The sequence below is a fragment of the Lutzomyia longipalpis genome, chromosome 3 (genome assembly GCF_024334085.1).
Source record: "Lutzomyia longipalpis isolate SR_M1_2022 chromosome 3, ASM2433408v1".
In the NCBI taxonomy this organism is placed as follows: Eukaryota; Metazoa; Arthropoda; class Insecta; order Diptera; family Psychodidae; genus Lutzomyia; species Lutzomyia longipalpis.
In genome coordinates, this window is record NC_074709.1 from 9,022,168 (window position 1) to 9,037,070 (window position 14,903).

The 14,903-nt window shown below is 38.6% G+C and overlaps 5 protein-coding genes across 5 annotated transcripts; 3 read left to right on the forward strand and 2 right to left on the reverse strand.

The window, feature by feature from the left end:
• Window positions 1-9,625, reverse strand: LOC129791855 (tetratricopeptide repeat protein 39B-like). The gene is made up of 4 exons (XM_055830442.1): window positions 8,799-9,625; window positions 1,385-2,704; window positions 492-632; window positions 1-423 (listed from the first exon to the last, which is right to left on the reverse strand). Exons 1-4 carry the CDS (start codon window positions 9,035-9,037, stop codon window positions 324-326), a joined length of 1,800 nt encoding a protein of 599 aa, XP_055686417.1. The 5' UTR covers window positions 9,038-9,625; the 3' UTR covers window positions 1-323.
• Window positions 9,626-9,957: 332 nt separating this feature from the next.
• On the forward strand, window positions 9,958-10,681 carry LOC129792010 (thioredoxin-like). Its single transcript, XM_055830724.1, has 3 exons — window positions 9,958-10,213; window positions 10,277-10,358; window positions 10,425-10,681. Exons 1-3 carry the CDS (start codon window positions 10,038-10,040, stop codon window positions 10,587-10,589), a joined length of 423 nt encoding a protein of 140 aa, XP_055686699.1. The 5' UTR covers window positions 9,958-10,037; the 3' UTR covers window positions 10,590-10,681.
• An 80-nt stretch (window positions 10,682-10,761) lies between these two features.
• On the forward strand, window positions 10,762-11,487 carry LOC129791982 (uncharacterized protein C7orf50). Its single transcript, XM_055830680.1, has 2 exons — window positions 10,762-10,908; window positions 10,976-11,487. The coding sequence occupies exons 1-2, from the start codon at window positions 10,800-10,802 to the stop codon at window positions 11,461-11,463; spliced, it is 597 nt and encodes a 198-aa protein (XP_055686655.1). The 5' UTR covers window positions 10,762-10,799; the 3' UTR covers window positions 11,464-11,487.
• Window positions 11,488-11,528: 41 nt separating this feature from the next.
• Window positions 11,529-13,800, forward strand: LOC129791854 (uncharacterized). Its single transcript, XM_055830441.1, has one exon. The coding sequence runs from the start codon at window positions 11,933-11,935 to the stop codon at window positions 13,742-13,744; it is 1,812 nt and encodes a 603-aa protein (XP_055686416.1). The 5' UTR covers window positions 11,529-11,932; the 3' UTR covers window positions 13,745-13,800.
• On the reverse strand, window positions 13,759-14,899 carry LOC129791972 (histone chaperone asf1). The gene is made up of 2 exons (XM_055830663.1): window positions 14,135-14,899; window positions 13,759-14,066 (listed from the first exon to the last, which is right to left on the reverse strand). Exons 1-2 carry the CDS (start codon window positions 14,610-14,612, stop codon window positions 13,900-13,902), a joined length of 645 nt encoding a protein of 214 aa, XP_055686638.1. The 5' UTR covers window positions 14,613-14,899; the 3' UTR covers window positions 13,759-13,899.
• Window positions 14,900-14,903: the final 4 nt, after the last annotated feature.

The following is a 14,903-nucleotide window of genomic DNA, read 5'->3' on the forward strand; positions in this document are numbered from 1 at the left end:
TTTCCCTCCTTTTTCGCTTTTATTTTGCATCTTTTTTACAATTATTATTTTTATATTTTCAACAACAACAAACTATTATAAAATGGGCTTCTCTCTCTAAATTATATTATTTCCTATTAAAAAAAAACAACGCACAGTACGCAGTAATTAGTAGAAAAATACTGACCAAAAATACAAAATTAAATCCATTCCATTTTTCTTCTTCTAATTTATGCAAAAGAGAGTAAAATCCTTTTATTTTTTTTCTCTAGTCAGTTGGGATTGTTTACGACGCACAAATAGCTCTCTTCTTTTATTTATTTATTTTTTGGTGACTAGCTTCTTTAGGAATCCTTTTGAGATTGATTACTTCTCAAATCAGTCAGTGCCAAGTGGATGCGGAAGTGAAGGCGTGACTCCAATGAATATCCCGTAAAATTTTTCCTGCAAAATGAAAAATTAAATAAAATTCAATTCAATTGCAAAGAGAGAGAGGTGAAGAGAAAACTAACTTTGCATCTTCAAGAGCCATTATGGCACTCTCACGTTTTCCCTGGTCAGCATAGATGAGTCCAATTTCCACAATGGCATAGGGGATCAAGTACGTGTCCTCCTTGATGTCTTTGTGCATTGCAACAACAGCCTCAAAGTGTCTGATGTGTTAATAAAAATTAAATGAAAAAATAGAGAGAGTTAAGTCACAAACTTTTGCTAATTTAAGGGGGGTCTCTTGGGCAAACTATTGAAATTGACACACATTTAATATTTTCTTTTTTTCTTAAATCATTTTTTCCAATGTTGGCTACATTTGAAGCCCAATTTTTTAAGAGTAAGAAAATCACTTTTCGCCATCTTAGGTGTGGCGCCATTTTGAGATTTTCCGACCTTTCCACAGAACTGTTCCAAAACACAAAGGTAGGTTTTTCTCAGGATCTACTGGATGGATTTTGATGGGGTAAAAAGCAAATGAAAGAGGAAATACCAATGCAGATTTTGATGTAGCGGAATTTTGAATTTCCACTCTGGGGCTGAGAAAAGTGGAAAAATGTGACTTTTATTCAGGTATTTTTGACGTTTTTCCATTTTCTCAACCCCAGAATGGAAATTCAAAAATCCCTTCCGGTACATTCTTCGCTAATGCTTCCTCTTTCATTTGCTTTTTACCCCATCAAAATCCATCCAATAGATCCTGAGAAAAGCCTACTTTTGTCTTTTGAGGAAAATCTCAAGATGGCGTCGCACATAAGATGGCGGAAAGTAGTTTTCTTACTCTTCAATAATAAGTCTTTAAATGTGACCAACACTTGAAAACCAAGTTTAAAAAAATCCCAAGAAAAATAAAAACATTAAATTTCACCGGCTCTCAAAAGAGACCCCCCTTAATTTAATTAAAAAAGAAAATTACTTGAGTGCCTGCAGTGGACTCTTCATCTGCTTGAGACAGGCGCCCTTGAGGAGATTCGCCAGTGCCCTATTGTCAGCATCAAATTTCGTTCGTGGCATGCGATCGTCAGCCGTTACCTTATCAATGAGCTTCATAATCCCATCGGCGAGATGAAAATGCCTCCCAAGAATTTTAAACATATTCCAAATGTACATTAACTCCACAGCCGCTAGCAGCAAGTACTTTCCCTGCGCAAAGAACCTTTCGCATTTCTTCACAACAAACTTCTCCAATGGGATGGATTTCCCGGCAATTCGTTGCTTATGCAATGGGGCATCCCTCATGAGGAATTCAATGGAGCGTCGTTCATCCGGGGTGAGATCTTCTTCGGGGATTTGCATGAGAATTGCTGCTTTCTGGTACGTATAGATTGTACGTGACCATCGGCTGTGATCGAGTAAATTGGATGCATACAGCAGCCCTTCGCGCCACTGCTGACGCAAGCAGTTAATCCACAACAACTCCCAGAAGCAAACATGATGAAATTGTGGCCAAACATTCTGTGAGCGCCAGGATTTTTTGTACCACTGCGTCGCCTCTTCGAGATTCCCCCGCATAAACTCCAGGCGTCCCTTGAAGAAGAGGAACCACACACCATTCGGATAGATTTCAAGTTGCTGCTCGAGAATTTCATCGCAAAACGCCAAATCCCCCTCACGATGACTCAGCACGTAGCACACGATCAAGTGATAGCCCAGGAGGCCCATTACGCACAGCACCTGCCGCAGTCCCTTCAAGTGATACCCCGCAAGGAGTTCACGCATCCCCAACTCCTTATTCCCACTGAATCCAATAAATTCCAGCAAACGTATCACACGTCCCGGTAGCAGCGACACCATGAGGTTGAACCCACCCAATCCCACCCTTACGCCACTCTCAAAGTGCAATCGTGTCTCTGCCGAAGGCCACTTAACTTGATTGAGCAGCATACTGCACTCCTTGTAGCTGCCAAAGCACGCTCGTATCTTCATGCCACCCTTAATGAGGCTCGTGAGTGTTTCATCCTCAATAAATGTAATCATGGCGCGCATAAGGAGTGCCTCAGCAGCACATAGCTCAGCATGGGCTTCCAATGCAGTGTAGGATTCATAATTGGGACGCTTGAAGGTCTTCCCAATTGTCTCAGTTATGGTAACTTTCTTTCGGTGCCTATTGCACACCGATAGGCACACTTTGAGTGCTGATGCAGCTTCCAGGATGTGCTGCGGTTCAAATGTGAGGACGGCTTCGAGAACAGCAAAGACCGATGTACCCACAGAGTGGTACATACTCGTTGATGCCCTACAATGTTGCACAAGAAAGGAATTCTCAGCATTTTAGGGGAATAGAGAATTATTACTAAAGAAATGGCTTAAGAAATCGATTCCAAGTGGATAAAAATGATTTATTTTAAAGTTAAAAGAACGTTATTCACTATACATACAGTAAGTCCCCCGCATGCAACCAAAATTGGGTTTTAAATTATTGTAGGGGATCATTAAAGGTTCAAAATAAGCGTGGTCATTTCCCGGAAAAGCGCTGGGAAACCTACGAATTTTCCGATTTTCTGTTTAACCTATGTTGATTTATTTCTCAATTTATAGCAATTGTAGAATATTGCGATTGGTGTCAAATTAAAGCTATATTAATGCTTAATATTATATATTAAAACCATTTTCCAAAATGCACTAGAAGGTGAAAATTCGGAAAGATTTTCCGAACACGCATTTTTCTTTCGCCTCCCATTTCCACAATATTGCATGGGACCACCTGGAATATCCCTTATTTTGTAGTTTTTTTAATCCCCTTTCATTTGGTATAGCACTTGGTGGGGAAATCCACTGGGAAAACTCGCTACAGAATGATTTTCCAAAATTAAGCACATTTTCGCATTGGAGAAAAAGAGATGGACAATTTTTTTCTAGGGGAACATTCTAGAAACATCAAAGAGGAGAAATCGTTTATCTCTTTTCTTCCAACGCGAAAACGTGCTTAACTTTGGAAAATCATTCTGTAGCGAGTTTTCCCAGTGGATTTCCCCTGCAAGTGCTATACCAAATGAAAGAGGATTAAAAAAGCTACAAAATAAGGGATGTTCCAGGTGGTCCCATGCAATATTGTGGAAATGGGAGGCGAAAGAAAAATGCGTGTTCGGAAAATCTTTCCGAATTTTCACCTTCTAGTGCATTTTGGAAAATGGTTTTAATATATAATATTAAGCATTGATATAGCTTTCATTTGACACCAATCGCAATATTCTACAATTGCTAGAAATTGAGAAATAAATCAACATAGGTTAAACAGAAAATCGGAAAATTCGTAGGTTTCCCAGCGCTTTTCCGGGAAATGACCACGCTTATTTTGAACCTTTAATGATCCCCTACAATAATTTAAAACCCAATTTTGGTTGCATGCGGGGGACTTACTGTATGTATAGTGAATAACGTTCTTTTAATGGAGATTAAATAATTTTAACGCGGCTGTTACATTCAAATTGGAAGTTTTTGATTGTGTGTAATTCTAACGTTTGACGTTTCTTTTGTTAAAATTGACGTTCATTTGCTTACGATTGACGTTTTTTTTGAAAAATCTGACGTACAATTTGAACGTTTTTTATCCCGGCGTTTAACGAGAAAAAAATTCGAATAAAATTCGAATTAAGTATTTGTTAAGACATTTCGAATTGTTTGTCAAGAAGCTTCAGACTATTTGTCAAAATTCCGATTTTCGTTTAAAAAGACTCGAAGTCTGTCAAGATTTGGATTATTTGTCAAGAAAATTAGAACTTTTTTTTTTAAATTATATTCATCATGATTCAGATTTATTCGTCAAGATTCGGATGATTCGCTTAAATATTCTAAATATTTGCCAGATTTGACTTTTTTTTTAATACTTGGCGTTTATTCTATCATTGAGATTTCTTTTTTTTATATTAGACGTTTCTTTTCTAACGTTTGGCGCTTATTTTAGTATTTAAAATGCCTTTGCCTTAATTTGATGCTTATTTTAGGGTTTGGCATGCCTTTTTAAAGTTTTTTATGCTTATTTTGACGTTTAGTACCAAGGTTGACGTTCTCTTTCAAACGATTTATTCCTAACGTTTGACATTTATTTCAAACTCTTAACGTTTTTTTAAACGTCAAAATATCAAATTTATCAATTTTTGTCGTAAAAATCTAATTTCTTTTAATTCTTAAAGAATTTTTTTTTAACTTTTAGGGTGTTGAGACACAACTAACACTCCACCTCACCCCCACATTGGCTACACCACACTGATCAGGAAGGAAAATATGGAATAAATATAGAATTTATTTTAAAAGAAATTGAGTTCAATTGCAGATAAGATTGCATGTTGTTTGTATTACAAAATCAATCTCTGCTTTTTCTGAATTATCATGCAGACGCAAAAGCAATGTGTAATGAATGCTTGTCATTGAATCAAAGACATTCTTGAGGGGCTTCTTAGCGCGCTCTTTTGTAGAATCTTTCACAAAAGAAGGAGTATTTTTGTACGTCTTTCTTCATTGAATTCCATTGTCTTTTCCATTCATTTCATTCTCTCTTGTTTAGAATTTTATTTATTATTTTCCTATTCAATTCATCTTTTTTTCTCCATGATTTCTTATGTAAGTAACAATATAATCTTTAGAATTTTTGTTATCTTAACACAAGAGATTCGTCTAAAAAGCAAATTCATTTTAGGAGAAAAAAGTCGTCTCAAGAAGGTTCTTCATTTTTTTTTTGCAAAGTTATTTACTCAAAAAAGTCTTGAGATTTTTACGCCGTTTTATGGAATGGAAATCCAGACATGGAATTATTAAAAAGAAAAGAAAAAACCTTCAGCAGTGACTTTTAGTGAAATTCATAGAAAGTAATATTTTTTATTATTAAAATGTTTGTCTCTCTTCATGGCAACAAGCAAAGAGAGAGAGACCCTTCAATTATATAAATTACCTGACCATTACACCTCGTGACATTCCATTTTTGTCCCCCAGTTTATTTTTTTTTCTTTTTACCTTCCTTCCTCACTCTGTAATGTATGTAGTCTAGGCCCCACCTTGGTACAAACGTGCCACGAAATCTCATAATATTAATATTTTCTTCATCCCATTATAAATGATGATTCCCACCACGTTATGTGAAAAATATTTCATTCTTATGAAGCAGGATTCACAAATCTCTCTCCTCCCCCCGCCCCAACATGTGCGCTTAATTGCATTTAATCGCAAACATGCAAATTGAGAAGTTAGGAAAAATGGGAAAAATAAAATTGATAAAGTTCCGTGTGAAGTAAATTTTCTTTTCATTTTTTACACAAATGGAAAGTCATTTTGTTAGTTTATTTTTTATCTTTCTTTAGCTACAACAGAAAAGTAGAAAAAGTAAATAAATAAATAATATAAAACGCATCAGAGAATTTGGAGGAAAAGTCTCCCGCGAGGTCATGGTCATTTGGAGAAAGAGAGACATCATAACAATAAAATTCTCGAAAGTTTGTCTTTATTCTTTCCCCAAAAAAAAAGCTCTAATAATTTTTATTTTTACTTTCATCTCCACGCACACACACGATAATTTTTGAGGTAATAATTTATAAAGGAGTTTATTCGCTTCTCTATGTGAAAATCTCAATAATCTCTTTATTTGAGAAAACTATTTAATTTTTTTTTGAAAATAAAAAGATTTAAAACTGAACAAAAAAAATCAGATTTTTCTTTTACTTCTTTGAGATTTGCTCTAAGAACTTGTTTAAGATCAGTTAAAAAATACGAACTGTGACGTCATCATTATGCTTCTTTGTTTCCTTCAATAAATACATAAAGCAGATGAAGCATAAAACTATTTTGTCAAATATCATTAACAAAGCACTAAAGCGAATGCTTCAAGCGTTAAATGCACAAAAACGACATTTTTGACGTCATTGTTTGTATTTTTAGTGAAAATCTTTGCTGATTTTCTTAACTGATCCCAGTAGAACAAGGATATAATCTCTTTGAAGATTTTCTTTTCTTTCCTTTTTTAATTTTCTTCAAGCCTACGCTTCATCTTATTGTTTCCCCGAAGGAGAGATTTTTCCACATAAAAATGAATAAACTCCTTTACCTTATATAAGTGTATACACAAAGTAATGCGAGGGTGGGCATTATAGAGCATTTAAAACCAAACAATTGGCGAAAAGTTCACTCTACCGTGGAGAATTGGGGCATGAGAATATTAGTTTTTTTCTGTCTTTTATAGCATTAGTCATTAAAATTAGATTAGGGTCATGGATTAATGTTATAATAAAATATTTCTTTATATAAAAAAATATCTGTCCTTTAATTTTCAACTAAAAAATATTTTTTTAAAGAAATCTCGTTGTAAAAATATTTCTTAATTAGAATTTTTACAGACTTCTTGAGAAATTCTCAATTTCTTCCCCATTCTTTCACAAGAAAATTCAACATAATTATTTCTTAATAAAAACCGTTAATTTGGACCTCAAAAAAAGCATTAAAACCTCACGAGTTTACCCCATAAAACCTCTTACCGAATGCTTTTACTTAGAAAACAAGTTAAATTTTTTAATCAACAGTATACAGTCCCTCGACAAAAATAATAATGCAAAGGCCTTCAGTAAAAATATTTTGTCCAAAGAAGTAGGAAAATATTTTTTTCCTGTGAAAAGGAATTTATGCACCGACATATGAAGGATGATCCTCTATCGCAGAACAATTTTAACCCATCTCATCTTGTAGGGGAACATTTTTTTTTTTCTTCCCACCCCTCCCTAAGGTCTTCGGGTGTAGGGGAACATAAAAAATAGAAGAATCGCGAGAGAAACTCCCCAATATCCACTGGGATCACATCGAAAAGTGCAGTGAAAGTACAGTCCGGGAAAACATAACCTCAATTTGGGAACAACATTTAAATGAATAGGGGAACCTTTATTGTGTTCAATCAGCATAGCATCGGGACCTCTTGAGCTTCTTTATAACCTTCCCAACCTTTCCTGTCTACCCGGATGAAGATTTGAATGATTTTTGCTTCACTTCTGTCTTTCCGGACTTCCCGTCGTTGAGTTTTTTTTTCTTCTTGGAGTGCGACTCAACGACGGGAAGTCCGGAAAGACAGAAGTGAAGCAAAAATCATTCAAATCTTCATCCGGGTAGACAGGAAAGGTTGGGAAGGTTATAAAGAAGCTCAAGAGGTCCCGATGCCACGCTGGTCGAACACAATGGAGTTCCTCCTATTCATTTAAATGTTGTTCCCAAATTGAGGTTATGTTTTCCCGGACTGTACTTTCACTGCACTTTTCTATGTGATCCCAGTGGATATTGGGGAGTTTCTCTCGCGATTCTTCTATTTTTTATGTTCCCCTACAAGATGAGATGGGTTAAAATTGTTCTGCGATAGAGGATCATCCTTCATATGTCGTTGCATAAATTCCTTTGTTCCAATCAATTGTTTTCTTGAAAGCTACATTCATTCCCTTTCCAAATCTGGAAGGGTGACTAAAATTGGATAAGGGGTTGATTTTTAGGGTTTAATTGAAGAGAAAATGGGATTTTTTGCAAGTGTCTACTGGATCGTCTTCAATCGGCTTTTAAGGGTTAACCCCTCATCCGATTTTGGTCATCCTGGCAGATTTGGAAAGGGGATGAATGTAGCTTTCAAACAAAAAAAATTGATTAGAAAAAATGTTCACAGAAAAGAAATTTTTCAGATTTTTCCAAACAAAATATTTTATTTGAAGGCCTTTGCATTATTATTTTTGTCGAGGGACTGTAGGTAGGTACTTGTTAGGGTAGTATGAAGAAAGAAATCTCATTGAAAAAAAAAACTTGCTCAAGACGGTCAAGACCCTGAACATTTTCATACAAGTTTTTCGCAAAAAAAGAAGATATTCTTGTGTGTTGAAAAACGTGCTAAACGTGCAACAAACACCACAATTAATCATCATTTAGCACATTAGTGGAGTTACTTTTGGACATTATCAAACTCTTTAGGGAAGAAGGGGGCTATATCCGCCCACTTTTGGCAAATTTATTTTAATCTTTTAGATTTAAAGGGGCTTATTCTTGAATTTTTATTTAAGAAAAATCATTTTAAAGTTTAAAAAAAATCATTTTATTTAATGAGAAAGAGAAATATTTTAGGGGCAAGATAAAAAATAAAAAATAATTTGATAAACATCCTCCTTGGTCACAGAGGCACATGGGATGTGCAGAGAGAGAGGACAAAGCGCGAAATTTCAATAAAACTCTGTGGTGCGCATACCACAAAGAACGCAAAGAGAGAAGCAGAGTGAAAATGTACTTGTAAAAGTAATAAGTTATATAGTGGAGAGAGATGATGAGGAATACACCGAAAAGAAAAAAAAGGTGACGAAGAATAATGAGATGCACAAGTGGCTCACCAGGGCTTCAAGATGTTCCTCGCTTCGGCAAAGCGATTGTTGAAGAAGTAATCAAGTGCCAAATTGGCTTCCAATAGGGATGTCTCCAGGTTCATTGCGGCAGCAGGTTGCGGTGGGATGGATTCGCACGCATCCTGGAAATCCTCATCGTCCTCCTCATTGATCTCCCTGACTTCCGTGCACGATTCAATGGGCACATAGGAGCCCTCAATATTCGGGCCCAAATGTAGAGCTGACATATTTTCTCCACGGCACTTTCTCCCGCAAGACAATCGATTTGCGTGGTTGATTTACAATTAATGGGACCCTCGTACGCTCCTCTCGCGATTACCATTAATAGATTAGCACAAACGCTGTCCAGGAGCACCGTGATTCTCAAGAGCCCTCCTCTTATCGGTCAGATTTATCACACCTCTGTGCCACCACACACAACCACTTGAGCTGTCGCGCCTCTTGAGTGGATGTCCCAAGCGAAATACAAACAATTAAATCTTTTCCTTTGAAAAGCACAGAGAAAACGCTCCAGACTGCGACACAGCAATCGATAGACTGGTCAGAGAGAGCCACAAGACTGCGCAGAGGATTTTTTTTCAACTGCCCCTCCGGAAATTTCGTTTGTGTTTTGCTTTTTCGCACCAAGAGTACGAATTTCCCAAAACGCACTCCACTTAAAAACAATGCATTTCCACTGGGATGAGATTCTTCGTGTCTGGCGAGACTTTCGCCATGAGATTCAGGGATTAAATCCCTTTTTTCCTTAAATAAAACTCCTCCAGATTTTGAACTTCACCTACTTTATTTTTTTTTCTTTGGTCTACTGAGTCAGCCTATGTTGCATCTTCGCAGGTTGAAACAACAAATATCCATGAAGTTTGCTTCAATTTTGCCATATGTGGAAGATGTGGAACGGGTGGAAATTCAGTTAGTCAACTGATTCCACAGAAATGGAGCGCGTTTGAAATAAAATAAAACGAAGTGGTAATCGCGAATTTTCTCGCTTTTCCGCGGCTTGTTCGAGGAAAAGCGAGAAAATTCGCTATTGCCACTTCGTTTTATTTTTTTTTCACACGCGCTCCATTTCTGTGGAATCAGTTGACTAAATGAGCTTCCACCCGTTCCACATCTTCAACTTTGCAAGAATGGATATTTTAGTCGACTATAATAACGTCAATCTGTGTTGTTTTTTTTGTGCTCAATTTGCGTGGTAGTTGCGATCAATTTTATTTACGCAATAAAAAAATGTTCCATTTGACTTCTCGTAGTGTCCACGTGTCCAGGATTGTGGGACAAGGACGAAAGCTTCTACACACATCCCGTCCACGATGGAGCAACATCTACAAAATCCAGACGCAGGAGGAATTCACGGAAAAGGTCACAAAGAGCCCAACACCGGTCATTGTGGATTTTTTTGCAACGTAATTAGAGCATGATTTCATGAGAATTCTCTCCCAGGATACTAATCTCTCGATTCTTTTCAGCTGGTGCGGTCCGTGCAAGATGCTAACACCGAGGATTGAATCGATTATCCAGGAAAATGAGGGAAAAATCTCACTCCTAAAGGTGAGTTTGTTTCAAAAAGGAAATCCCTCCGGTCTAGAAGGATTAATTTTTTTTCTCAATTTGCAGGTGGATGTTGATGAGCATAGTGACCTCGCATTGGACTATGAGGTTTCATCCGTTCCTGTGTTGGTTGCTTTCAACAAAGGCAAGGAAGCAAATCGAATTATTGGGCTCCAAGATACTGACAAGCTACGCAAATGGGTTGGAGATGTTGTGAATAAGTCCTCCTAGGAACCAGCTATATTGCTTAATGTGTAGAAACTGTAGAAATCCTGTAAAAATTAAATTCACAAAATGTTGTAATGATTTGTAGTCTCCCCTAATTTTTGATTTTTTTTTCTTCCTATTTGTCCAAAAAACTTCTTTTTTGGTTCTCCAAATTAATCGAAAGATTAAATTTTGCATTCAAAAACTTCAGGGTGGTGAGAGAAAAGTAAGGTTATGTTGTTTGTTTTTGTTGACATTCAGCTGAGTGCGAGAAAAATGCCTCGAGGAAAACCCAGGAAAAACGGAGAAAAATCCCTGAAAAGGAAAGCTAATGACGATGATGGTAATCCACATGATTTCTCTGAGATATTTCTAGCAGGAAACTCTATATATTTGCATGAATATTCCAGGCGAAGGTGCAATTGAGGAGGAACATCAGGATGACCTGGATAGACAACCCACAGAGGAAGAACTCCGAGAGAGCGAGAAGCCTGAGAATCAAATGAATGTTGAATCAGTGAGAGACAAAAAGCGCAAATTGACAGAGAAGCAGGCAGAAAATTCGCGTGAGAAGCTGAAGAATCTAGCAAAGGAGACTGCCCATGATTACCTGATCCGTTGGAAGAATGACAAGAAACAGTGGAAGTTTGAGAAGGTAAAGCAAAAATTTATTCAGAACAATGCCCTCAATGAGGAGAATTTCAACCAGGAGATGTGGCCAATTGTTCTGGAGTACCTGGGAAAGAGTAAAGGGGCTAGTCGGGATTATCTCATTGAAACCGCACAGAAGGTCATTCAGGAAGTTGACCAGGCAATCCAAAAAGATCCCCAAAATGCCCATTTACTCCATGAGAGTCGATACCTGCGTGCTCGAGAACTTTTACAAATGCTCAATTAAATCTGAGTTCACTAAAAACAAAAAGATTTTTTTTCTTTGATGAATTTTTATTAATCATGCCGGGAAATAAGGAAGTGACCAGGATGGGCAAAAAGGTACAATTTTGAGATTTATTCATTTTCCCTTCATACAAGATCGGAACTCTTCATTTCAGTCCAAGATTTTTCATACAAGAAATGCTGTAAAAAGGCGTAGAAAACGTACACCCAAAAATTACTTTGAGTACCCAATTGGGGTGACTTCCGGCACGGCTCATTTGCATTTTACCCCCTCTGAGAGTCTCTGTGCCTGTCTTGTTGCATACTGTTTCTCCTTCATTAATCCCGAACGCTCCTGGACACCAGAATTCATCAATGATGTGCTCCACTCGGTTGCTCAGCATGATTTGGTACTCAATGCAGACTTCCATGGGGCGCTATCATCCATCACCACGTCATTCCTCCTTGACAAATACACCGTGGATGTGTGGATGTCAGAAATCACATCGGGAGTTATGAATCAAGAGACGGAGGTTGTTTTTGAGAAGCTGAGAAGTTGCTTTGAGACCCGGAGGGCAGTTTTAATTCTTCCCGGAGACGAGAGTATCGCCATCTGGACACGAGATGATCATTTTGCATATTTTGCCTTCATCCCAAGCCGGGAGAGTCTCTTCCTCGTTGCTAAGCTGGAAGATTTGGTCACAACGATGAAATTCATCTTCAATTCAGACACATTCTACCGGATTTGCGAAATGGAAGTGACAAAATTAGAGGAAGCGAGCACAGGGATGATTCCGGATAATTTACCCGGGAGAGGATACGTCGAGATTGATGAGGATTTAGCCATTCTTCGGGGAACTCTTCAACTTGGAACTCTTCAGGCAAGCAATGGAGATTCTCAGGGACTTTTTGCAGGCTACACAGCCATTATCTTTGCCCATGCAACACCTCTCAATTCCTGGGATTCAGACACACTCGATAGAGTCCTTATGATGAGTGAGAGTCTCACAAGAAAGTCCCTGAATGCGGGAAAAACGAAATTCTCCTATTTTGTCTCATGTGGCCCCTTTCGGGTGCATCTGGACACGGAAATTACTTTCTACAGGGATTTTGCGGAAATTCTGGAAGATCGGCATCATCTTGAGCGAACTTTGGCGGCTGGATGGTCACTTGTAATGGAATTCAGTGGAATCTACTGGACAATAATGCTGCAGAATATTTTCTATCTCTTCAATCCCTATGAGAATTCCAATGCTTTTGGATCATCCCTGCAAATGCATCAGAATTTACGGAATGTCCTGGGAATTGTGGGCAGTGCAGTTGGTGAGGATTCCAAGGCAACTGTTCACATTGTGAGAATTGTATCTTGCGAGGAGGCAGGATCAACTACACCAACAACACAAAATCCCGAAATTCCGGAAGAATTGGAGGAAGTTGAAAGGGCGCTGGAAATGTGGGATCAGGATGGGCTTGCAAGCCAGGAGGAATTGCGTGAAAATCAAGAAGAGAAGGAGAGACAAATGAAAGAATTAACTGAAGAGCTCAAGAAGAAACGGAAGGATATTCAAATGAAGCTCAAAAGAGCTAAATCTCATGGAGATTATCACGAAAGTCCCTCCAGCAGTGTTTCAGAGAGAATATCATCTTGTTCTAGCCTCTCCAACACACTAAATCCCCCACAGAATACACCCAGCTTCCACAGGGATGTAATACAAGATGTGCAGGAGATGCAGGAAGTCGCCGAAATGAGCAGAGAAAGTCAAGGAATCGCTCCTGTCCAAGAGAGTAGTCAGGAAGGAAGTATTATGGAATTTTCCGATGAATTCCCCGAATCCCCTTTCCAGGAAAACAATCAAATCCCACCAACGGGGAAAACCTTTGAAATTCCCATAGAATCAGTTCCACAAACGGGGAAAACCTTTCAAATTCCCACAGAATCAGTTCCATCAACGGGGAAAACCTTTGAAATGCACCGAGAACCTCTTCCACCATCTCGAGACACTTCCCCGTCAGAGACAATTGCAAAGGATAATCTAGTTGTTTTGCAATCTTCAACAGGAAGCAGAGAGAGCCTGAGCAAACTCCTCCGGAAGGGATTAACGCTGTCCAGTAGATTCCTCATAACAACGCCCAAGAAGCGTTTTCTCCTCTTCCACAGAGCTCAGCATCTCTTCCTCTATCGCGGATGTATTTGCAATGTACGCCACTTCCCAATAGGAGTCACAGATGAGGCGAAATTCCTTCGTTTCCGGAAAATTCACGAAGTTATCACGCACATCCGGAAGGCTAATGCGGATGAATAAATCCACACACACTGTGAATGTGTAAAAAATTTATTTACAGCGAAATTCTCGTGACGATGAAATGAGGGAGTTTTTAAAAATCAAAATTAATTAAGAACTAGACTGGGGGGCGGGTTACGCGCCAAGGGGGAGCGAGCTGGGGGGGGAGGAGATCTTCAGCATTCCATCATGGCGAGTGAATTGGAGTTTTCGTTGACGCCATTGGATTGGGTGTTATCTACAGGCATTGCCAGGCTATTCTCATCCATTGTCCCCGAAACTGAACATCCCATATTATCCTGCTCCATATTCCCATCCGCCAGGGCTCCATGAGATGTTGCTCCTGCAAAAACAACCCACCCATTTAGTCAGAGAATCTCCACAAAAACATTTTCCGGAAGTTTATCTCACCATTTTGCGTTGCATCGTCCCAATTAATTTTGAATCGCGTCACACGAGGTTTCGATGCGAGAATATTCCGCGTGAGTTTCTCAAATTGTGGCTTCGGTGGGGGATTTTCTCGCAATTCCGGGTCGGCATACTCGTTATTGATGAAATACCCAACACGGACAAATTCCTGCCCGCGGTAGGAGCACGTCAGGAGGACAATTGTCACCCCAACGGCATCCTGCTCGGGGATTCGTGTTACATCTGGTGGATCAGCTTGGAAGACAAATATGTGGCGTCCCTCGGGGACGGGTCCCACGTAGATTGTGTCGAGAATTTGATCAAAGTCCTCAGATTCAGCTGAACCCACGTAGATCATCTTCCATTCGAGATCTTCCTTTAGCTCCTCAATGCACTCAAAGGTCAGTTCAAATTGGAAGGGGTTGAAGAAGCTGCTTGGGTTGTCCAACACAACGACATTAGTGATGTGAACTTTTGCCATTTTTAGCCCAGAATCTCGGGTACTTTTCTCTCCAAGAATGAATTTTTAGGGGGCACCAAGGACTTAACCTCAATTCCGTTGTACAAATTCTTACTCCTTTCCTTCTCACCGAATTATGGAGTTCTTTGCGAATTTTCACACACAAAAGATCCTCCGCGATCTACTTTCTATTCTTACTAACTCTATTTGACGATAATCGGGGTATTTATTGCTTTTTTAGTGGATTTTTGTAGAGGAAGATTTTTTTATTTACCACAGCAGTTGTCAAACAAACGAACGCGCCGATTTGTG